The 25,491-nt window shown below is 39.1% G+C and overlaps 1 protein-coding gene across 2 annotated transcripts; it reads left to right on the forward strand.

The window, feature by feature from the left end:
- The first annotated feature begins 849 nt into the window (after window positions 1–849).
- On the forward strand, window positions 850–25,456 carry CASP7 (caspase 7). Of its 2 annotated transcripts, none has more exons than XM_055815026.1 (7): window positions 850–995; window positions 2,133–2,245; window positions 19,790–19,938; window positions 20,819–20,947; window positions 21,425–21,600; window positions 23,060–23,198; window positions 23,853–25,456. In XM_055815026.1, exons 2-7 carry the CDS (start codon window positions 2,133–2,135, stop codon window positions 24,074–24,076), a joined length of 930 nt encoding a protein of 309 aa, XP_055671001.1. In that variant the 5' UTR covers window positions 850–995; the 3' UTR covers window positions 24,077–25,456. The 2 variants fall into 2 exon arrangements, with proteins under 2 accessions (XP_055671001.1, XP_055671008.1); XM_055815033.1 differs by lacking the exon at window positions 850–995 and adding an exon at window positions 1,435–1,454.
- Window positions 25,457–25,491: the final 35 nt, after the last annotated feature.

Raw genomic sequence — 25,491 nt, forward strand, 5'->3', positions numbered from 1 at the left:
TCTCCCCTCCACGCATTTACTTAAAGATCTACACATTTCCAGTGTCTCTGTTCTCCATAACAATCCATCCGTTACAAATTTGGAAGAGGTGCTGTCTTCTTGAAAAGAAGCAGCTAACAGATGGCATGAGAGGAACCATGGGATTCTGTTAGTTTGATTTTCAGGAGAAAACTTCGGCTACATATCCAACTGGGAGCTACAGGCATAATCGCACGAAGCAGAGACCGGCCGCAGCAGCACATGCAGACACACGGCAAGAGCCACCGCGCCGTTCAGACGTGCCTCCGTCACATGGAAGCAGTGACCTGTCGGGAAACAAAAGGCTGTTTGTTACCATGCCTGTGTTTTGTGCCAATTATGAGGCAGTTACACTGAAAAATGTCCCTTTGATGTAAATCTCTTCAGGTAGTGAATGTTAAACACCATGCACTGCTGGGTAGGTGTATGATTTTGCAGGATTGGAGCCCACATCCAGGAGTAATTAGCAAGACTGTGCCAATCTTCAGTCCACATCCTGGACTACTGGGCCTGACGCAATGGCTGCACAGTAGGGTATTGTAATTAGCAGAGATGCAACACACCGAGTAATTGGAAAGATAAGGAAATGCCACTCAAGTTTATACAGGGAAAAAATTTCCTTAGATCTAGACAATCTCGTGTCACCATGAAACTTAAGGCTCTTCTGTCGCGGGGGTGTGACAGAGCGCAGCTATTAAGAAGTGTTAATTTCCTTTCGGCAGTGATGAAGCCGTCATTACCGGCGAGGTGAGGGGGGCGCGGGGGCAGCACCCGAGCCCCCGCGGAGCGGCTCGCTGGGGAGCCAGGCCAGGCCCTCCCGGGGGCGGCCCCGGCGGCGAGGCGGGGCGGCCCGGGGTGGGTTCTGCCGGCCCGGGGTGGGTTCCGCCGGCCCGGGCCTGCCCCCGCGGGGCCGCGCCCCACCGCACCGTCCCGCCGCTTTCGCTTTCGCTTCTGCCTCGCCGGAGCCCAGCGCCAAGGCAAGCCCTGGCCCCTTCCCAGCCGCCTGTCCCGCCGCTCGCCTCAGCGAGCCCGCTGCGTCCCCCTGCGCCCCCCGTCCCGCCCGCCGCCCTCCCCTCAGGCGCCTTCCCGCCTTCCCGCGCTTCCCTGCCGCCCCTCTCCCGGCCACCCTCCTCCCTCCGGCCGGCAGCCGCGGGGCCCGGCCCGCTGCTCGCTGCCCTCCTCTGCCGCCCAGGGGCCGCGGGGGGGAAGGCGGCGGCTCTTCGCTTCGGCCCTTCGGGTGGCTGCGCGGGCTGCAGCCATTTCCTGGGAGAGGGCAGGGGTACTTGCAGTGGGGCTCGCCATGCGGGGGGCTGGTGGCCGTGGCGGTTTGTCCCCCGGTCGGGGCTGCGGGTTCCTGGCCGTGGGGCAGCCGCCGTGCTCCCCCTCGATGCCCACCCGCCGCCTCGCACGCCCCTCGGTGCTGTGTTGGTTTTGAGGTGAATGAATGCGTTCCAAGTTCACACTGGAGTAACAACAAAAAAACCCCAAACTGGTCGAAATACAGCAATTTGTGTGGGAGGCTGCTTAATGTAATGGAAATACCTTTTAATTTCCAGGGAACGCTGCACAACTGTTTGGGGTTTTTTTCCCTGAAAACTGTACACCTGTAATAATCATGAGAACAATATAAAATTAGTATTAAATGTTGTTATAGACAAACAGAGAAATGAAAACCTAAGCTGTCATCCGCGGAAGATAATACAGGAGCTCTCTGGGTGGCTTAGCTCTGGATAGGATTGCAGTTACAAATGTTTTGATACTAGTTGTCCTTGCTTTCTTCCTAACATACTTCTTACCAGACCATGAAAATTTTTCTGTGAATTAATCATAAGATCTTTCACCCTAAAATTTTTATTACTGTTGTTCTTATCCGCAGTTTTTTACAGCGGTGTGAGACAAGTCACTTTTGGTAGCTGACACAGGCTACTACAGAGGACTGAGCAGGTGCGGTGCCATGGCCATTCGAAGCCAGAAGTCCAAAGCCACTCTTACTTGATAAAGTATTAAACAGTGTAACAACCTCACATGTAGCTGGTTTAATGGTTTGGTTTACAGAGGTATTTCTAAAATGATAGCATTCATTGAGGGACACATACTTGCACTTTTATTTGTAGATGTCGGGAGATCAGCATGTTGCTCGCTGTACTGAAGAGGGAGGTGATGAAGATTGCAATGATATAGTTGATGCAAAGCCAGACAGAAGTAGCAGATTCTCACTTTTTGGCAAGTAAGTTACTATTTTTAATCCTTTTACTGTTTTTTCAGCTGTTATACTATACTTCTAAAGGGATTTTGGTGTTCATTTTGCTGAGTCCACAGTGTCATAGATGGTCTGGATAGGGAGATGGTTTATGTTGTATAGGTTTAATATACCTGCTCTGTACCTTAAAGCATCTCTCTATAGTATCTCCCTATAGGGAAATCTATAGTATCTCCCATAAACTTCATTTGGTAGTAAGGGACCACTAAGTTAATTTAGCATCAATTATAGTCCCTCATCTTAAACATTGCCCTTCGGTGGAATTGGGAATTAAATATGCCATTAATTATCTATTTTATTGCATTCAGCTCAGCTAATCTGCATTATTGGAATCCCCTGCTGACTATTTAAGGTTCTTTAAAGCTTGGACGTGCCATCTAGGTTGTAGCACAAAGAAGCCTCACTGAGTCTAAAGAATAAGTTAAAAGCCTTCCATTTTAAAACATAGTAGACTCACTGAAGCGTAAGCTTATATTCATTAAATGTATAGAAAGCAAGAACTATGTACTGCTTGTCTATACTTATGAAAACATTAGATAAATGTAATTGAAAATGCAAAAGATGAAAAAAAGAACATGCAAAATTTACAAATACTGTTGAATGTCAGCAAATGGCTGCTTCGCTTTGTAAACCTTCAGTAAGTTTGCAAAGGACACCAAGTTGAGTGGGTGTGTTGATCTGCTGGAGGGTAGGAAGGTTCTACAGGAGAATCTGCAGTAATAGGCCAGGGCCAATTGCATGAGGTTCAACAAGAAGTGCTGCATCCTGCACTTGGGTCACAGCAACTCCACACAACACTATGGGCTTGAGGTGGGGTGTCCAGAAAGCTGCCTGGCAGAGGAGGACCCCGGGGGTGCTGGTTGACAGCCAGCTGAACATGAGCCAGCAGTGTGCCCAGGTCGCCAAGAAAGCCAACAGCATCTTGGCTTGTATCTGAAACTGTGTGGCCAGTAGGAGAAGGGGAGTGATTGTCCCCCTGTACTCTACACTGGTGAGGCTGCATCTGGAATACTGTGTTTAGTTTTGGGCCTCTCACTTCGAGAGGGATGTAGAGGTGCTGGAGCATGTCCAGAGAAGGGCAGCGGAGCTGGAGAAGGGTCTAGGGAACAAGCCCTATGAGGAGTAGTGAGTGAACTGGGGCTGTTCAGCGTGGAGGAGATTCAGGGGGGACCTTATTGCTCTCTACAACTACCTGACAGGAGGCTGCAGGCAGGTGGGGGTTGGTCTCTTCTCCCAGATAACAAGCGACAGGACAAAAGGAAACAGCCTCAAGTTGTGCCAAGAGAGGTTTAAACTGCATACTAGGAAAAATTTCTTCACAGAAGGGGTGGTCAAGCATTGAAACAGGCAGCCCAGGGAGGTGGTGGAATCACCGTCCCTGGAGAAGTTTAAAAAACACATAGATGCAGTGCTTGGTGCATGGTTTAGTGATGGACTTGGCAGTCCTGGGTTAATGGTTGGATTTGAAGATCTCAAAGGTCTTTTCCAACTTAAATAAATCTTCATGGATTTAGAGAGATTTTATTAGAGGTGTTTATACAAAGACTTGTATTTACAGGCGATGTTTTGATTTTATTTTTACTATTGGACATTCACATTGAAGTGAACAGCATAATTCAGAGAAAGTACGTGGAGAATATAAATTTTTTTTTGCTACTTACTGTATGAGTCTAACAGGGGTAACAAATCTGTAAGAGAAGTGAAGATAGTTCAGTCTTAAAGACTTTTGATGTGCTGTTAAGCAAATCACTTTGTCTCATTTTATCATTCTTCAAATATGTTTTATGATGTGTATGTATATTATTCATTTTTACAGAATCATATCATGCAAAATAGACAATGTAACATTTTTTTCTAAATCTTGCCAAAGGTTTCTTTTAAACTTTATAAAATGTGTGTTTTAATATCTGTATTGGTTGTCTTTATAAGAGGTAATAAGCTAATACTATTATTAAATTATACAACTCAAAGTTAATCATTCCTGAAGGAAAGGCAATAATCAGCATTTCTATCACTTTTTTCTATAAGAATTTTTTCCAATATTTTGGCTATGCATCAGTTTGAGGCATTCATCCTTTGGGAACTCCTTGTAGATACAATTTGAAACATTGTTCTTTAGAAGTGAAAAAATTGTGTAGATTAAATATGAGGTTGAGAAGATTCAAATTAGGTTTTGTAGAAAAAAAAAATAGTCTGAGAAATTTATCAGAGTTTCTTGAAGAAGGTGATGATTGCCTAAAGAGGAACGAGTTGGTTGACAGTGAAGGTCTTAAAAATCCAAGTACAGTAACAAGGTCTTTGTCTTACAGAAACTAAAACTCTTTGGCTTGAAGGAAGATAGGAATGTGAGAGGATAAAGGAAGATGGGATATAATATAAAATTGTGACTGTATTGGAAGAGAAAGTGAATAGAGAACGAATGCTCCTTGTGCCTCACAGGACATCCAATGGAAAGTTCATGCAGTAGGTTTAAAAGAGCCAGTAAGATGTCATTTTCACATAGTGCAGAGTGCAGTTGTGGAATTTAAAGTCACAAGATACACAGACATCAAGATTTTAGATGAGTTCAGAAGAGATGAGATGTATTTGTGGAAGAAAAGTCCAGTAGGAGTATTGATGTTAAAATCTTTGGTGCAAGATGTTCCTAAATCAGTTTTCTGTGAGAATATGTTCTGTATCCAATTTCTTTTGTTTTCTTAAAACTCATTACCAGGCAGTACCAGATACTAGGCTAGATATACTTTTAGTTGGAACCAGCATGGTTCTATGTCTTGACTGCCAAGGCTTCATTTTGGTAACACAAAATTAATACCTGTCAAAGGAAATGTCTAGAAAGCTTTAGATTGACTACAATTTTATGGTCCCTTGTCTTGTTTTAGCAACCCAGTTTTTACTAGCTGTGCAGTGCTTTCAATGAAATTCTACATTGCATTTCATTTATTATTGTTTAAAATATATAAGTTTAATAGGAAAACAATTAACTTGTATTGTTAAATAAGCATGTTAATTTTAATTTAAGAGAACAGATCAGTGAGAAACTGGATTCAAAGCTATGCAGAAAGACCAGCTGTTTCCAGTAGCTTCACAGCACCAATTCACCATTCTCTGGCTGTGACTGGAGATTTATCTAGCAAGAGCAGTAAGCAGAAGTAAGGGAAAATCTTATTCACTACAGCATATTTCTCTCCAAGAAGTCTGTGAGCCTGCTTTACCATGGAGGCCACAAGTCTCGGAACAAGCCGTGGAGTGGGCAGGTTCTTTCGGCTGCACCACAGCTTAGGGGAATTACCTTCTCCTTATTTCCTTCTCTTTGAAAAAGTGTACTTAATTAATGTTGGTGGGGGAAATCTGTTGGTGTGGAAAAGGGTTGAAAGCATTAATTTTTGCATTAACAGTTGCTGGTGGTGTTTGGCTCAGGGCTTTGTAGCCACTAGATGGCAGGAGGGTATAAATTTTGTTTACTTCAAAATGTGGACAAAAATTGCGGGGAGTTGCACTCGAGAAAAAAGTTATGTTTCAGAAAGCAGAAATAACAGGGTATGCAGTGGCAAGCTTATGTGCAACAAAATTTTAAAACATGGTTGAACAAAGATTGAGCTGAGGATTTCAAACGGTTATTTTAATTTTTTATGTGATAGTTAGAAACTAATACAATTTTTCCCATATAATTTTTTTCTTTTCTATGCTGTATGTGCTCCTGTTACACTTCTGAGGCTTTAGAAAGGGTCTCGCTTCTCTACAGAATGGCTTGTGTCTTCATTTGTTATCTTTTGTCTTTTATTGGAGAACTCTGTTAGGGAGATGGATAGCAGCAAACCTATTTTAGCATCCAGGAAACGTAATGTAACATGAAACAGAATAAAATTGTGGTTCCACTGTACTAAGTAGAGCTAAGATTTCTCTTACTAATGAAAGGGTTTTTTTTTAAAAAAAGCCGCATCTGAAAATTCCCAAGGCTTGGTAGACTTGTACTTACGCTGTCAATAATCATGAGTGTTTGTGGGCTTCAGTGATGAAGTGTAATGCAGAAGAGGGTGGTGGTTAGTAGTATCTAGGTTCCAGTTTTATTCTAATTTAATTGTATAGAACCATTTGTCCTCTGGTTACTTTTTATCTACTCCAGCCCTACTGTCTTATTTTACAGTCAATATTCCCCTTCTCATCCAGAAACAGAAAGCATTATCTAAATACGTATTTAAGAATTCTTACACACACCTAGTTACAACTGAAACTGTGCAAATCTGTAGTGCCCTTAATGCAGAAACATGAAATATATTATACGAAAATCCCACTGAGGAATTTGAGAGATTTGTAGGGTGCACTGACACATAGTCACCAAGAGTATTTCAGCTGTTTAACACTGCAGACCCAAAATATCTTTAAGGTATTTATTTCTGCCTTAAATATATAGTTTGAGACTTTTCACTGTAAAGTTTGAGACTTTTCATTTTGATTAATTTGAAAGTTTTCTGGAAACATCAGTGTATATATTGTTTTCTGTAGTTCAATAGTTATATATCTACCAGGATTGTAAACTGGTATTTAGATCAAAAAGATTCACAGGTATGTATATTTTCTTTTCATTTGTACAGTGTTTATTTGGGATACAGGTCATCAAAGTGGGGAAGCACAGATGTTACCAAAGCTGTCTATTTCAGTTTCACTACCATTGATTGCCTCCCTGTAGCCCTGTTTCTCAAAATAAATAACTTGTCCTTCAAAGAGTAAATATTTACTTTTGAGATTAAGCCGCAGCTGAACCTCAGCTTTGGAGCTGTAACAGGTGTGGAAAGTGGTCTCTGTTTCAACTGTGGTCTTCTGTTGTTGTTCTCTCTTTTGGGGAAGCTATTTTCCATCCCCTTTTGATTACCAACAGCTTATATTTACTTGATTTGTGAGACACTGCTTTGCGCTAGAACTTTGTGAAGAACAGTTCACAGTGATGCAGATGCATGTATTTTCCAGAGTTGCCCATTTTGTATTTTGGGGGGCATTTGAAAACACTGGGCGTGATCTCTGTAATGGGTTGACCCTGGCTGGACACCAGGTGCCCACAAAGCTGCTCTATCACTGCCCTCCTCAACTGGAGAGGGGAGAGAAAATACAACGAAAATCTTGTGGGTCAAGATAAGGAAAGGGAGAGATCATTCACCAATTACCATCACAGGCAAAACAGACTCAACTGGGGGAAAATTAATTTAATTTATTACCAATCAAAACAGAGTAGGGTAATAAGAAATGAAACCAAATCTTAAACACACCTTCCCTTCATCCATCCCTTCTTCCAGGGCTCAACTGTACTCCCTTCCTACGTGTGTTATCCCAGAGGCGCTACCGCTGGCACTGATGGGCTCAGCCTTGCCCAGCGGCGGGTCTGTCCTGAGCCGGCTGGCATTGGTTCTGTTGGACATGGGGCAAGTTTCTATAAGCTTCTCACAGAGGCTACCCCTGTAGCCTCCCTGCTACCGAAATCTTTTAAACCCGATACACTGATCTTATAAATTAATTGCTTACTTTGTAGAAACAGTACTACTGCTAGCACCCTATGCTTATGAAGAATCTGTATTGGCCTCCACTGCATGAATGTCAGCTGTTCCTGCCTTGAAATCAATGTGTTCAAATCCGAATGATGCCTTGAATGATAATTCATCTTTTTATCATAACTTTTGCAGTTATAAAAATGCAGCTCTGTTACAAGTTTTTTTCAGTGACAGAATATTACAGATCTTTAAAAAATAAATATTGCTAAGAAAAGTATCTCTTTTATCCTTAGATAGAGTAAAAATAGCAAGTTACTTTAAAACAAATAACAGCAGATGGATCATTATCTGAAGTTATGCTCTGGGCTGCAACTCAGAGGTCTGTACTGAGCTCTTGGTTCAGCCTCACATTTCCTTTATGTCTCTAAGCAAATCGCTGTGCACCTTAGTCCATCCTGTAAGTGGGTGATGATCTTTCCTTTCACTACTCTAACACAAAAGTCTATTTTTTTTTATTATTAACGCAATGTAGTTTTAATTTTGTTTGGAGTTTGTGGGTTCTGCTTTGCACAAGCTAAATATCAGTGTATTTCCCCCCAAAGCACTGGACATAAAATTTCAGAAGTAATAGGTTCTGACATCGATAGTCTGTTAAAGTTAATTCCTACAAAGACAATAAGGAAAATTTAATGTAGAGCAACATGGATGTTTCATTTTTATTACTCTCTTTTAAGCCAGAGCTTGGGTTTTTTTTATTATTGCAGTTTTTGTTAGATCTGGGACTCAATCACTGAAGAACACTGCAGGAGTATTTAACAATTAGTGAAAATCGTGATTGGTGCTTGTACTTTCCCCTGGATGTACCACACAGGAAATGCCCAAATATCTTGAAAAAGCACCTAGTCTAATGTGTAAGAACTCATTAATTTGCAGTCAGTATTTCTTTCCAGTCTCCTTACAGACTTTATCTCGTGAAACACAGCAAACAGTGGGTTATCTATAAACTGTATCTGTAGCAATCACAACAGTGAGTCAAGTATCCTAATTCCTTTTTAGTGCAGTAATTTATTTCCTTCATTACAACAAACTCTGGGCTGTCATCATACAAAATTTGGAGGAAAGCTATTAAGTAGTGTCATTTTTAAGCTTTCAAAGGAATCAAAACCAAATTAAGCCAAACGTATAATAAACCAAATCTGTTTAAGGTAAATATTTAAGAAATATCATAGAATCATTTAGGTTGGAAAAGATCTTTGAAATAAAGTCCAACCGTTAACCCAGGACCGCCAAGTCCATCACTAAACCACGCACCAAGCACTGTTTCTATGCGTTTTTTAAACTCTTCCAGGGATGGTGATTCCACCACCTCCCTGGACAGCCTGTTCCAATGCTTGACCACCCTTTCAGTGAAGAAATTTTCCTCATACCCAATCCAAACCTCCCTTGGTGCAGCTTGAGGCCTTTCCCTCTTGCCCTGTCGCTTGTTATCTGGGAGAAGAGACCGACCCCCACCTGCCTGCAGCCCCCTGTCAGGGAGCTGTAGAGAGCAACAAGGTCCTCCATCTCTAGAGGCTGAACAGCCCCAGTTCCCTCAGCGGCTCCTCATAGGGCTTGTGCTCCAGACTCTTCCCTGGCTCCATTGTCCTTCTTTAGACATGCTTCAGCACCTCTACATCCCTCTTTATATAGTTCTATGAATTAGAATGCAAAGAGGTTTTGTAAACTGTGTGTTAATTTGCATTATTTACTTAGAAATATTCATTGTCTAAATATTGTACTAATGGCAGATCACAGATCAGGTTTTGAGGGAAGGAAGAAAGACTTACTACAATGTGACGTCTGCGTCCCACCTCCATCTCAAGATCTGCTGTATTTTCCTGCCCTCTTACATAGGAACGGGGATAGAATCAGGGCGATGGGAGCGTGTTTTCCACTTGTCAGCAAAGGTAGATCAGGCCTGCATGACCTCAGCTTGCAGGGTGATAGCTATGAGGGTTTGAATAGCCCCATAGAAAAGTCCAGCGTGACCCACTGCTGACACATGCAAATCTTTGGGCCTGAACACAGAGAGAATCCTGTTTCACTCTGCAATGTAACCCTGAGCATGGTGGGCTCCTAGCATTAGCAAAGAAGATTAGACTTGCTCTTGAGGACAAGCTGAAGCTGTTTTCAGATGCAGTGTGGAGTACCATTTGATGATGAGCCAAGGTACTGTAGAATGTTATTTATCTCCTCCTTTCTCTGCCACCTGTTTGGAAATCTCATGAATGAATACCCTGAAAGAGTTTACTTTCAATGCTTATATGAAGCTAATTATAACTCTACTGGCATTTTGCAATTGCTACTCCTAGCCAGAATGTTACCTGAGAAACAGTATTTGGAGGGGGTTGCTTTATTTTAATTTCTGTTAATTGCTTTTAGTACCTAATGGTAGATAAGAGAGGCTTCTTTTTTTTTTTTTTTTCATATAGTTGGTAGTTGTCTATGTATATTATACTACCTAGGATATGATCATGCAAGATTTCAGTTTCTAGAACACCCCTGGAAGGTATGTACGTGCAGGTTTTCTGGAAATGAGCAGAAAGCCTTTCAGCAAACAATATTCTTTATTTGTAAACTGTTACCTTTTGAATGTTAATTGAATATTATGATGCATACAGCGTTGTGAGGCCTGCACAGCAAATATCATCCAGCTAATTAGGAAGCTGAAGCTGAATTACAAATTGATGGTCGAGAGTTTAGAACTTTGTTTTGATCTTCTCTGCTGCAGGCGTTACACCACAAAATTGTCATGTAGGTTGTAAGTTCTACTTGTTAAGTGCACAAAGACTAGGATATTGCTACCTGTTTCCAGTTGTCCTGGGCTGGGTTTCTCTGTTTTACAAGTTCTTAGAGAAGATTCTCCCTCCTAATTGGAGAAGGGTCTGAAATCAAGTGGGACAAAAAAGCTACAAGAGTAACTCAGGGTCTGAAAAATGTCATGTAGTGAGGATTTAAAATGTATTTAGTTTCTCTAACTAAAGTTTAAAGATAATTTGCTTGCACTATGCAAATATATAGTGTACTATACAAATACATAGGTGATGGATGGTCAGAAGATAGGAGGCACCTTTTGTAAGCAATGGATCATTTAAAAAAAGGCTGGATGTAAATCTAAAAGATGTTCTGCAGTTTAAACAGAAGCTGCAGGTTTATAGTAACTACTGAATAAGGGTTTGTGGCTTGCTTTGCAAGAGATCAAATGAAAAGTGTGTTCACGCTCAGGTCAGTCAGTTACTGCAATTGGCATGTTGTAGCTCACTAGTTGATTTTGTTCATCTCTGAGACTGTTGGAATTGTGAAGCTTTGTGGTAGGTGAGGCCTTACTGTGATTGAAGTTAATACACTTTAGATTGTAGTTGCAAAGGTACTTAAGAGTAGGTATAGTTCACCTGAGTAGCTGCAGTGTGGTAAGCTGTGATATTGACTGTGATAAGTCAAGGTCCCAGAGGCCTTTAGGGCTATAATATACTTTGGGGAAATGCCATATTCTGTGGACTGAAACCCTGTCATTTTTGCAGATGATATTAAATAATCCTTTGCAGGCTGTAGTGGTTTTATCTTTTCAGGGACGCTATGTGCGGTAAACAAAGAATATAGATTCTGTTTCTGGACTGAGAGCCATTGTAAAACTCCATAGTGGACAGTAGGAATATCTTTGTTTCAAACATTTTTTCCTCCAGGAGGCACATGGCAGTAAGCTACCTCACACCCTCTGGACATAAACATTGTACAGATGTACAAAACAGTGGATTTTGAAATCATTCTCTTGTTTACTGTACACTACTGGCCTCCTGGAAAGAAGACAATCAGCAGCTGTTTTATGAAATAAGTTTGTTTAGGCTCCATTTTGTAATGGAAAAACTAAGGCCAAGAGCTAGGAAGCTGTTTTGAAGTTATTCAATAGCAGAAGCAGGATTCACACTCAGTTCTCTGTCCAGAGCACAACCAAGTGGTTCTTAGTAGGCAACAGAACATATCCCCCCAGTTGAGCATTTTGGTTTGTTTAATACTTTTCATCAAATTAAGCAAGTAAAGAATAGCTAGCATATGATCTTAATAAATATTTCCATGGCTTGTGTTCTACTTTTGGAAGTGATATAGCATGTTCCAGGAAATGCCAGGATTTCTTTAAAAAAATTAAAGCATTTTATTTTGCACATTTTCTGCAAAATCTGTAATAGTATTGCTACATATGTCATAGTAAGATCAAAAGTAGGTTGTTAGTATGATACTGTTTTACTGGATGAATGAACTCTGTCCTATTTTGGGCAAAGAATTTGTTAATGATAGCTTAGATTCCTCCCAGCTCTATTATCTTGATCAGTTCAAGGAAATTATCTCATTATTTACCGAACTCTGTTCTTTCAAGACTGCTACAGCAGTGTTTGCTTTTCAAAATTAGTGTGCTTACAGTAATAAGGAGGGCTTAGGATATCAGTTCCCAAAGAAACAAGAGGTACTGTCTCTATTAGCTTCCTCGTTTCAGGTTCATTCGAACAAAAGGCTTGGCCTCTAGTGACTTTTAAACTGGCGTTGTTTAGTCAGCTGACAAGCTACTTCCAAAGGTGTCCTGAAGAAGTCGGGAACTAATTGGCAGTTCAAAAAGAAGCTGGAGGCTCAATAATTGCTATGGCCCTGGTCTGAGAACAGATACAAACAGGCATTATTTTACTGCCTGACTAGTCCTGTTGCTTTTAGTAGGCCTGCTCCCAGGAGAAAAGAGGTTGCATTCATCAGGGGCTGCGGTGTTCATGTAGCCCACTTGCTGTTTCCCTTTATTCCACCCTTTCCCCAAAATGACTTTCAACGTTTAGGCCCTTCAGCAGAGTAGTATATGAAGATGTAGGGGTTGCACAGACTTTATATGTCATTGATAAATATGAACTTCAGGCTCCAGTATTATCAGTTTGGCATGTTTCACCATAATTTAAAATTTAACAGGCAAAACAAGACTATTAGAGGGAACAGAAATCTAAGACCATTTGACTGTTTGTCATGTTTTGATGTTCTGGGGTCTTTTTTATATTGTGTTGTTTATGTTTGCTATTCTAAATAACAGCTGTCGGTTTTCATGCCTTTGGTGTAAGACATCTCTTTGCCATGGTAAGCAGCATAGGTGAAACATGTTTAGATGCTTGGGGGGAACTTTTATCTTCAGTTTTCTAGGACCACTTTTCTTCTTTCTTCTAAATGAAGACTTCCTGTTATGTTGAAAAGATTCTGACACTAATATTAGAAAGTTTTTTCTTTCAACATTTATCTGGAGCATATTTAAAAATAACCTTCTAAGGGCTGGTTATTTTATTGGTGCTAGTCTGTCAAAGTCAGCAGTCATTTGCTAATAACTTTCAGTAGGGAAACTGAAAGTATGCAGTGTTTACTTGAACTTCCTTCTATATAATTAGTATTGCCCCTTTTTCCTCAGGAGATATTTTGCTTCAACTATTAAGCTGTTTTTCAGTTTATCTAGTGGCATATAATTTGAAGGCCTAAGTAACCTTTGCTTAAAAAAAGATTGTGAGGGGAAAGTATTTATTTTCTTGGTTTACAGTTACATTTAACCTCTTTCAAAAGAGTCCTTGGTAAGGTGTTACCTGTCTGAAAAGAGAGAGGTGAAAATTGCACCTGCCATTGGAGTATGTTCAGGAGAAAAGGTTTGTGAGCCCATAGTGTGTGGCAGTCAGTTTGGAAACGGGATTGAGATGTCCCAAATGCCAGTGTCTTCTGCAGTGGCTCCTGTTAATGTTTATCTTGGGTTTCACTTAGTATTCTAGCAAGTAGCCATCTTAACATGTGACTCAGGATCTCACCATCAAACGCAGTGCAATACAGTTGTAATATTTGGTTTAGCCCCTATGATTAATGCTTAGTCCTTATACCATATAATTTATGTTTTCTGATTTTTAACAGTAAAGGAATATTCGGTTTTATAAAAGACAGTTCAAGCAGTGACACATGCTTCTTGTCCAGAAATGTTGCTGCTCTGCCAACCTGATGCAATATTAACAGGAAAAGGCAACAGGATAATCTGTTATTTGCATGCAGCTCTAAATCTGCGTGACACCTTACCAAAATGGATCTGACAAAGAACAAAGAGTTTTCCTTATGGAACTTAAGATCTAAAAAGCTTTAGTCAGGTTTAACAAGTGTCTTTTGCTTGTTATTGCCAATAGGTTTCAAGAGAAAAAAAAAAATTCAAAGAGGAGAGAGTGTACAGTAATTAGAGGTGTACTAAATATGGTGAAATTAGACTGGATTAAAAGTATTAAAGCTAGATAAAAGTATTAAAGCTGGCAGTACGAAAAGAAGGTTGTGTAGGAGTAAGACATATTAATGCATGATCATCAGAAAGCATCAGACATGAATAGACCACTAATTATTGAGACTATGGTAGAAACATAGAACAGAAAGAACGCTGAACCTTGATTTGTCTAATTTATGAATTCTGTTTCCGTATCACTTCTTTTGGAAGAATAACTCTGAATTGGTCTCCAGTACACTCAGTTTTACTACACATAGTTTGGTGATGCTTTGTGAATTCAAATGTAATCCTCTGCATTTTCATTGTTTCCTGTTTATCCTTTAACTACCTATTTTTTTTACAAAATGAACCCAATCCAGGATTCTACCTCAGGAGAGCAAACATAGTACTTGTGATGAGCAGTAATCACAAACACCATTTATACTGTGCATGCAATAATGGAAGGGGGGGGAGGGGGGTTAGACAGAAAGAGCAGCATAGAGCCACACAAACTGCATAAAATTAAATCAGCAATATAGGTATGTAAGTTTCTTCAGAGGTCTTAAAATTATTTGTATTGTAAATCAATGGGGAATTTATTCAAAGGAAGCCTTTAAATAGGTCCCCAAATGTAAGACTCACGAGGGAAATGTCTCAGTTGTTTGTAATACAATAAAGAGCATTTCAGTTTTAAGACACCTTGCATCCCACCATATTAAGTTGATGCAAGTTCTGGTGGATGTCAATGGATTACCTGAGGTTTCTACTATGGACTCTGTCACTTTACCTCTGCTGCAGTCTTCTTGCCTGGACTCAACAGAAAGGCTGACAATGTGACAGAAACTAGAATAAAACTATTCTCCAGTGCCAAAAAGCACAGGGACTCCAGATGAGGTCCTGAAATGTTGTATTCTGTAAAGACAGCATGTTTTTTAAGGCAATTTTTCTTTTTAACAGAAACCTGTTAACAGTCATTCAAAAATGATATATGATTGCACAATGCATTAAAGAAGCATGCCAGAGTAAAAACTATTATAATGTTCTGTGTATTCCTTATGAAGTAAAGCCCACTGAAATTGATAGAGCAAGATAGAGTTCTCTTCTTTTGTGTGTGTGTACTTCAAATAGAAGTGAATGTAATCAATTTAGCCTTTTCCACCCAATTATGAATGGCAGCTTCCTTAAATTGAATAGTATCTTAATTGTAGAATTATTTTTTACGCTTACATTTTGCAGTACAGCAACAAAAGTCCCTAACTTTCCCAGGAAAGGGATTATAGCTGTTTGCAAAGCCCACATATCCCTCTGTAATACAATTTTTAGAGTTCATTTTGATTAACACATTGATTTCCTCTTAGAAAAGCAAACAGGAAAAAAACAAATGGGAAACTCCTCCCATCCTGTGATGTGATGGCGATGATTGTGAAATTTGTCTTTATTCAGCTAATCCTCTGTGTGTAAGGCTATTTAAGTGGCTTCTTTTCCAGGGATATCTGTTTCTTCTGTGTGCTGTCACATTGATTTGAAGGCCAAGCAGCTCATGTTTTCAGAAGAGCTCTGTTGTCTGTCAGTTACTATCATCCTCTTTTTAATCGTTGTTAATGTTGATGTTTAGTAAATGGATTGGTATAACAGTTTTTACTCTGGAGACTTTTTCATGCACTCTTCTCTTGAGACCTTTCCCTGCATTATGCTACTGCTCTTGTAAGGGGAGTCCATATAGCTACAGCAGACCAGCCCTTTTAGAGCAGAAGGGGTTTTTTCCACTCACTGGCTACCTGGCTGTAGCAGGTGGGGGAGATGATGAGAGACTGCAACAAGCAAGGAAGCCATTCTCCTGCACATGGCTTCTCAGTATGTTGGATGTCATACTAATACACAGTGGCAAAGTAAGTGCAGGGAGATGCCAGTAGGAAAGAAGCAAAAGGAGAGGAAGTATCAGTTGCTAAGAGACACTGCTTTCAGGAAAATTGTTATTGAAAATAATCTTCAGGTATAATTAAATGTTAACAGAGGTATTTTTGTCCCTAAATCTTGATATCCATACATACTGACATCAAAATTTACCCAAAGTGTAACGGAAAAGAAAGTTTGTTGTGATAAGTAGCAGTGCTTTAGACAATCAGGTTCACTACTGGTGCAAGTGACTTTGACAGAATTTTAGCCCCCCATGGTGGTAAGAAATTTGGCCTTTATTATTTAAAAGTTTGGTAACAAAATCATAAATTGTATAGGTAACTTTACATTTGAATTAATATTTGAAAAGTGTGAAGCTGATAATAATGGTTTTCCCAGAGCTGACACTGACTTGATGAAATCCCATTCCCAGACATACTGTTGTCAAACCTAAGGCCTGGATTTAGAGACACAGTAAAAGTGAAAATGTGCGAGCTGTATGAGGGTGCCAGAGTGGAGTTTTAGTTTTGCTGAACTCTTCACTCCAGAGAGAGAACATGAAATGTGTGAGAGCACTGATAGGAAGAATATTTCTGTCTAAGGGAAAGATCAGTTACTGCTAGTGGAATAAGGAGTTATGGTGTAGCTGTAATTAAAAGCTGAAAAAAAGAGTAAGCAGTCATAAAATTCAAGTTTCTATTTAGTCTGGGCAAGTTTGAATCCCAAAAGAGGGAAACTGAAGACAGTGGATGTCAGAGAAGCAGGATGAAATAAAACTAAGCGCAAATAGTTTAAAACATTTTATAACACCACACAGCTAACCTGTGGAAGCCCTTTTGGTAAATATGGTGGTTAGAAAGCCTGGTAAGAGCAAGAGCAGTAAACATTTATATTAACAAGTGTCCAGTTCAAAGCTTAGAAAATAAAAAATTAGCTGCAAAGGTTTAGGCTTTCAGTCATAAGCCAGCCTGTCACTGACAAGGCATTTCCCTGAAGGACTGATCAGTAGATAATTATTACTTTAGTAATACATTTACATTAGTCATTATTTGCATTTATGTTTACATTAGTCATTAGTACAAGGTCTGACTTAGCTTGTTGAGACTAAAGAGTTGTACCTTTATACTGTCAGTTTAGGCCAGTCAAGCAATTCCCATATTGTGCTATGTTGGCACAGAAAAAAAGGAATTGTCAAAGAGCAACTTGTGTTGGGACTGCAGGCCCAAGAGATGTATACTCCACAACCTTTGTTTCCTTAGTCATTCTGTTTGGACATGTACCAAAAGATTTCTGGAACTTTTTGTTGTCTGCCAGTAAAGAAATTATATGTGTGACCTTACAAAGCATGCTGTGGTTGCTTAGTATCTTGTTAGCCTGTTCAGCTTGGAAGGAGTCTTTAGGACAAAACCGTACTACCCCTCTGTAAAGGAATGAGGAAATGGTAAGAGCTATGTGTGCCACCATGCTGATGGGGCTGGTCTGTGATATTGGACATTGGCCAACGCAGAGCTTCTGGTGTACTTTTGGGAATACCAGCAGAAGGCCCAAATCTTTCTGCATGAATGAGTGCAAACTAATGAACTCGGAAGCAAAGCGGTTTCAGAGAAGTTGTGTGGCAACGATATTGTGCCGCTTAACCCCAGCTGCACTTTTCAGTGAGACTTTTTGTAGGGTCACATAGCTGCACGAGTTCTGCACTAGAATTAGATCGCTTCCAGCACTTCAGGAGAGCAAATAGTGCATCATCTGCCCCAAGTGTTCACAACTGCTCATGGGTTGAACATAAACAGAAATTTGTGTACAATCCTCTTGAAAATACCCTATTGTGTGCAACAGCCACTGTTAGTCATTCAGCATTTTCAGGAAGTCAGTGAAGCCCGATAAATCTGTAGAAACTTGAATCCAGTGTGGGCTAAGGAAATTAGCCTCGTCATCAACCTGAGTGGTTATTTGTTGTTTTTAAATTTCTTTTTCTCCCTTTGCCAGAGTGCTGTCTAGTGATGTAGGACCAGGGGGAATTTTAGGCTAAAATAAGAATCCAAGACCTCTTTGAAAGTCAAATGTAATATTAACATCATACAGTTGTGTATAATTCTCTAAAATGTTAAAACCTTTTCTTGAGGCAAAGGATATTTAATTATTTCTCCCAGAGCCCTCAAGAAGCAGTATGCAAGGAGAATACCAATACTTGTGATTTGCCAGAAAAACACTGTACTTCCAGTGTATCAGACAAAATCCTCAAGTATGTATGATTCAATGTCTTGTTTTGTAGTATCTAAGAAAAGTCTGAGAGAAGGGGATACTAGGATGGTCACATGTAAAAACAGTACAGAGAAAACCTGCCAGGTGCAGCTATTTAATTTGGCCCTTTATAAAAGAACATGAGGACGCTGAAAGATAAGAAGATAAGAAGAAGCTGTTAAAAAAATTAATTGCAGTAGCATTTAAACACAATGAATCATCTGGAGAAGGTTTATTATAGTTTCCAATTAGTCTCATCCTTTAGTAATAAAAGAGAGGACACTTAAAGCTAAAATACAATTGTTAAATCAGGTAGGTAAGGAAGTGGTTTACATAAATAGCATTTAATCAATTCGCACCAATCTCATGTCTACAGGCTATTATTGAAGCAAATAGCTTAGTAATTCTTTAGAAAGATGTCAGAGTGAGAATAGTGAAAGTACTTAATTGAGATTATGGGGAAAATCTAATTTTGTTAAAATCAAACTGTATTATACAGTTATTTGTGCTGCAAAAGTAGGTTATGTTTTCCTCTCAGGCATCAGTAATAAATACTATTTGGTCCAGCGTTCTGCTTCCAATAAGAGAGGTACTGATAACTTCTGCTGCACTTTCCTGAGTATTGTTTCTACCTAGGCTTGCTTCAAAGCTTGTTTATAGTCCTGAGGTTGAATCAGACACCTTATAAGCTCTCATTGGCCTCAGTTCTGCTTGAGGAGATCTTAGCAAATTTTGAAGCCGCCTGCTTGGACCAAAAGTCCACGTCTAACAGCAAGTACTGCTGAGTTCCTCATGTTTATACTCCAGCTGTGCATGTTGGCTGTAATTGATTTGTTCTTAATACTTCATTTAGAATAAATCAGTGAGCAAAGTCTCTGCTATCCCTTTGCATCTCTTTCTAATCCAATCTAAGACTCCCACACATAGCAGAAAGATCAGTACACAATTATATTAACAGAAAACATTTGTAGCTCATTTTGGTTTGGTTTGGTTTGATTTTTAAGTGAGCTTCAGGTATTGATTAGACTAAAATGTGCTTAAGTTTTTTTGCATAGGTTCAGACTGATGTTTGGCAGTCTAGTTCAACACATGAGCTGCTCACATCAATAACCTTTATCATGAGAAACTACCTTTTGCTCAGTCTTTTCCTAATTCAGAGAAATTAGGAAAGATTGTGATTCAGTAAACAAGTCCTTTCACATGACTGGGTGAACTGCATATCTTCTTGTGCTTGGAATAGTTATTAAGGGAGTTCTGTCTGTCCTTCCATGGATTATTCATGGTGAAAGTAAAGTATGTCCAGAACCATCGTTTGCAAAAGTTTACTGCCAGCCTGACTTCATGGTTAGGCCATTTGTTTTATCTGTGGGGCAGGACCTATGTATACTACTGTTGGTTGCGGTTCAGTCTAGGGTCATTTTACCATCATCAGAATCCAATCACATACAATAATCACTTCATGCAAATCACTAGATCTTTATGCCTGGATCATGAAAATAAACATTAGAGAAGAAAAAATATCAGGTAGGGCTGCCAAATGGTTTGCGTTAAGATAAATAGGCACACTGCATGTGACTGGCCACTAACAATGATTTCATTTGATTCACCTAGAAAAAAGAAGAATGGAGAAGAAGAACAGCCAAAGTCCTCTCTCAGTAATCAGTACCGAATTGTTACACCCACATTCCAGTATAATATGGACTACAAGAAAGTTGGCAAATGTATTATTATAAACAACAAAAATTTTGAAGACAAAACAGGTAATGTTCTTCCTTTGATAATACTTACTACAGACCAGAATTTTTATACTTTCATTAATGAATAAGCATTTTATTTTTAGGACATGGAATTTTAATGAATCTATTTATCTTTTTTAAGAAATAGTTGTTACTACAATTTATTCCTGTTCTTTAACGGTTACGTTAGAGTGGCTTTTTGCAGCTTCTTTGCAGTATGTGTTTCAAAGAGTATGTCACCTTGCTCCACCAACTTCCAACTAAACCTTTGTCCCAGAGTTTAAAGCTGTGTTGTTAAAATTTGAACTTCAGCATCTGCAGCCCATGTTCTAACTTCTCTGTCCCTGAGCTGCAGCTTTGTGCTACAAAACTTAGTAGCTGTAGGTGTGCTCTGCTCGCACTCCTGCATTTAACTTTTCAGACCATGTACGGTTTCAAAGCAGATACTTGTGGTCAACTTCGTAGATCTTTTCCTGTATACTTGGCAAACATACTAAATGAAGTGTTTACTCCACATAATTTATATCGGTTTCTTTTATGTGGGTGTCATAGGGACTCTTTTCAACAATTTTTCCTTGGGGTGCTTTAGGCATATGTTACACTGCATAACCAAAAGGAGATAGAACCATCCACAGAGGTCCTATGTTGCAAGGTACTAGAGGCAGGCCAGCATCTTTCTGGGTAAGATAACTTGTTAACACCGAACCTTGCATTATTTTGCATTAAAACAAATCTCACCCTTTGTTCTCAGTGCTGAGAATACTGTTAGAGGATTGTTTTAAAATCATGTCACCATGACATTGTTTTGGTTTAGTAATTATAAACCTAAAAATTTACCTTTGAACACGTGAGTTATTTTGAATTGTGTAATGTGCAATCAACCATATTCTTTGTTTTCTGGCAGGAATGGGTACACGCAATGGCACTGACAAAGACGCTGGAGATCTAGCGAAGAGTTTTAGAAATTTAGGTTTTGAGGTTTACACATACAATGACCGAAGCCGTGATGATATGGAAAAATTACTGAAACAAGGTAAAAATACAGAATCATAGAATAATTTAGAGTGGAAAAAACCTCTGGAAGTCGCCAAGTCTACCCCCTACTCAAAGCAGATCGTATTGGAACAGATTGCTTAAGCCTTGCTACATGCAATATTCCGTGTAGCAGGATTTGGCTGAATGGATTAGGCTTAATTCCACAGCTCTTCCTCCAACATCATTTCAGAAATACACAGCTTTCTTGTTATGTTAGGTGAAGTGCCTGTTGTATTAGATGGAGTCCAGCCTGTTGACTCCAGTGGGCTGAACTCAGAGTCAAGTGAAGGATGTATTCATGTATTCAAGGTACTCATCACATCACTAAAAAGTGAGTTGTGTCACCTTTGTCCATTCCTTCTTGTGCCTTCCAGTAGAAGCCCAATGTATATTTAGTCTCAGAAAAATGTGTTTGCTAAATACAATTTTCATTAAAATGTTGCTTCCTTTTGGCTAAGAAGTATTTGATTTGCAGCTGCTGAGGAGAACCACAGTGATGCCGCTTGTTTTGCCTGTATCCTTCTAAGCCATGGGGAAGAAGGGCTCATCTATGGCACTGATGGACCCATGGCTATCAAGAGTTTGACTGCACTATTCAGAGGAGACAAGTGTAAAAGCCTTATAGGCAAACCCAAATTATTTTTCATTCAGGTAAGAGCCCTATGGTAGACATAATGTCCTACTGCTGCACTGGGGAAAACGTGCTATGTTGGTTGCCTGCTGTAGAACAGCCCTGTACATTAACTTACAGAATCTTGCTGGAGGTTTTGTAGAAACGTGTTTGAGAGAAGTGGACTATGGGTGACTTCCATTGTTTGTTTTCAAAAGATAATTGATATGCAAGATTCACAGATGTAAACAACATGTTCTCATTGTAATTTTGTACATGGCTTCTCTTTGTGTGTGGCAATATATAAACTTAAAAACAGAAACGGAAACTCCCTCTTGTTCAAACAGACCTGAGGACAGTACGTGATTATCAATAGAAACACTACTGTCCAGGTCTCTGAATAAAGGCTGTCTCTACCAAATACTGCTTTCTGCTAAAAGAAATATTTTTTTCTCTCCCTCAGTAGCCTAAAATTTTATATTATTGCATTAACATATAATGAATTGTATATTATTTAAGCTTTTAAAGACAGCTGTTTGAAACACCATGGGTCTGAATTCTCTTTTTTATCATAGTATTATATATGTATGGGAGTTGCAGCGGATGTGGTTTTCCCTAAGCTGTTCCATCAATTAATCCTCAACCTCAAAGTGAAAACTGTCTATTTTAGACTCTTCACACTACTAAAGTGATGTTTCTCTTAATTACAAGTTTGAAATGGGTACTTCATTGCCTTTAAAATTATCTTAATAAAGGCAGCCAACTCCTGTTATGTAAGCCCATCAGACATGCTGGTTTTTGCAAAAGCTGTCAGTCAAAGCTGCTGATCAAGAGCTGAAACTTGCCAGCCTGGACTGTGGTCCCCATGTGCCCTTTAGCTAAACCCCATGATTAAGAGGAAACTAAGAATAAATGGAAAAATGTTAAAAATGCAATATACTTGAAAAGGGTGGTCAAACCCTGGAACAGGTTGCCCAGTCTCCATCTCTGGAGATATTCCAAACCCAATTGGACATGGTCCTGGGCATCTGCTGTAGCTGTCACTGCTTGAGAAGGGGGATTGGGCTAGATGATCTCGGGATGTGATTTTGATTTTGTTGTTCTGTGAAATGTAATGCTACAGCAGTGCATGTCAGGAACCAAAGACAATGTGTAGTCCATGTAAAGAAAATGTCCAGAAGTCACAGTGCACAAGAAATTATATAATAATGGAGTGCTGAGGATGCCTGTAGACTACTAAAATTAATCATGGTTAGCATAAGCTAATGCTGACTTGGTATTTTGACTGTCCACTGGGTTCCACAGTCTGCAACACAGTACTATAGATAAGTAATTTTATCACTGAACAATTGGATGTCCCTCACAATTGCACTTCTGCTTCTAATACATGCAAAGTACTGCTTAAACCTGTATTGATTAAAAAATGTTAATGAATACTTATTTTTATAACACTTAGTTTCTCCTTACTGAATAATTTCTCTTTGTCTTCACTGCTTTCAGGCATGCAGAGGCTCTGAATTTGATGAAGGTATACAAACTGACTCGGGACCTGCAAATGACACTCTGGAAACAGATGCCAATCCAAGATACAAAATCCCAGTAGAAGCAGATTTTCTGTTTGCGTATTCCACAGTGCCAGGTAAAGAAAAGGTGGTCAGTGTGGGGACAGAAGCCAAAAAGTATCACCCATATTGATTTATTGTAGACTGACCCTCATTGATGATACATTGTACACTGATGGACAAAACGCCAAGGCCCAGTGTATGTTGGGCCAGTGTGTTGTATCCACCTCTTTTACTCTAGTTACAGTGGCAAAGGGAGAAAGCCCAGATTTGGCAGGTGAGAAGACACAGACATGACAGATGATGAACTCAGTACTACTATTTTCTGGGAATCGTGCCCTTCCATGTCCCAGTGTAGAGAGTATGTTGAATATGTGATGAAAACAGGAAGGGGAACAGTTCCAGTACAAAACTTATTCTTCAAGAGGAAGAACATAAAATCTTACTGCTTGCAGTTTCCCAAATGCAAAAATACAGAATGGTACTTCAATAATGTGAGGTTTGGAGAGTTAATACTCATTCTCCACTTTAATGAAGTAGGATATGTGACACAAATGATGAGAATTAAACTTTCTGTGTGGTCATTGTTACTCTTTGCCCAGAATCTTTCACACAAATTAGTACATATCTCTCTGCCATTCCGTTCTTCGACACAAGATAATTAAAAAAAAAAAAAAAAAAAAAAGAGGAAAAATAACCCTGTGTACTTTCTTATCTGTCTTTTCTGTAAGGTTATTACTCCTGGAGGAATCCTGGAAGAGGCTCCTGGTTTGTGCAGTCTCTGTGCTCTGTGCTAAATGAGCATGGAAAACAGCTTGAGATCATGCAGATCCTCACACGAGTCAACTATGTGGTTGCCACAAATTTTGAATCACAGTCTGATGATCCACGCTTCAGTGAGAAGAAGCAGATTCCCTGCGTGGTCTCCATGCTCACTAAGGAACTTTACTTCTGAAAGCACATTTTAATGCAGCTGGTGATGAAAGATCAGCATATGGTTTTGGGTGGAGATTTGATTATAAACTGGAGTAACACATTTTTATTTACAGAAATGTAATTACGCTAGATTTTTATATTGTGTAAGCTGGGGTGTCTGATGGATGGGCAATATGCAAGATTTTAAAGAAGAAATAAAATGCTGTGGGCCAACCTGACAGCTAATACTAATTCTGTATCTTGATTCCTCTTAGTGTGGCTGTCATGATTTGTGGCTACTGAAGATGTTCTGAGAGTCAGCTAACTGACCTGTAAAGGTTTATTCCAGAAAACAGATTGTAAATTAAGAACAAAAAAAATTAATCATGAGACTTCATCTTCTCTTTCACTGCTAGCTCATGGAACCGTAACTTCCTCGGAGATATCCAAAGAGCATCATATTATGGGTATGTCTGGTGATGAAACAGTTTGTAGCTATTTTAAGGTGTGTTTCTTAGTCTAATATATTCATTTCCTTTTTATGAACACTATTAATGAAGAGTAATGGTTGCTCTGTGCCTTATCTGGAAGTCAATTTATTTAGTTATTGCTCTAGCGTAAGACGGATAAATAAAAAAAAAAAATCAGTGTTTGTAGATTATTGACCTGAATAGCATGGAAATGTAACAAATAGAAAAATAAAAATGAAAATCTTTGTAAAAGTTTGGCAAACTGTAATTGGATGATACCTTAAGTGCCATTGTAAAGCTTTTTGCCTTGCATACGGCAATTAACTGATAGAATGGCCTGAAACAGTTTTTCTGCTTACAGAAACAAAAGTCTGCTTGTTGATTCAGAAGTTTTGAACCAACAGAAAGTTAATGCCAAAGTTTTATTATAAAACATTAAAATTTAATGTTGAAATGGTAGAATTACATGTCCCAGTAACATCTGTATGTTTAGATATAGCTTCTATTTGTGAGGAATTTTGCCAAGATGGGAAATAATACTTGAATCAGAAACCAGAAGTGCCTTTTTAGCGACTGTATGGTCTTGATTTTGTATTTTGGAGTTATGTTGGTGATGTTTATATTCCTACTTTTTATATTTTCTTTAAAGTTGGTAGCTAGCTCAAAAAAGTAAGTTTAGTGATTTGGTTAAATTGATAAATGGATCAGTTGTTCACCCTTTTCCCAGTTAACGTACTCAATACTCTTTTGAAATCTTCTAAGAAAATAAGTGCATACTATTAAAGCCAAGTTACAAAATTAGTAAATTAATGTTGTTACAAATATTTTGGCATATTGAGGTATATATTTTTTTCCATAAGTCAAATTTATAGTTATTTGAATTAAATGAATGATTGTTTTATGGACGTCTTGAGCATGGAATCAATAAAGACCTTTTTTTTAATTTCCTATGAATATCTGCATGTTTTTCACTCAGTCTGGTGAA

The sequence above is a fragment of the Falco peregrinus genome, chromosome 1, assembly GCF_023634155.1.
Source record: "Falco peregrinus isolate bFalPer1 chromosome 1, bFalPer1.pri, whole genome shotgun sequence".
Taxonomy (NCBI): Eukaryota; Metazoa; Chordata; class Aves; order Falconiformes; family Falconidae; genus Falco; species Falco peregrinus.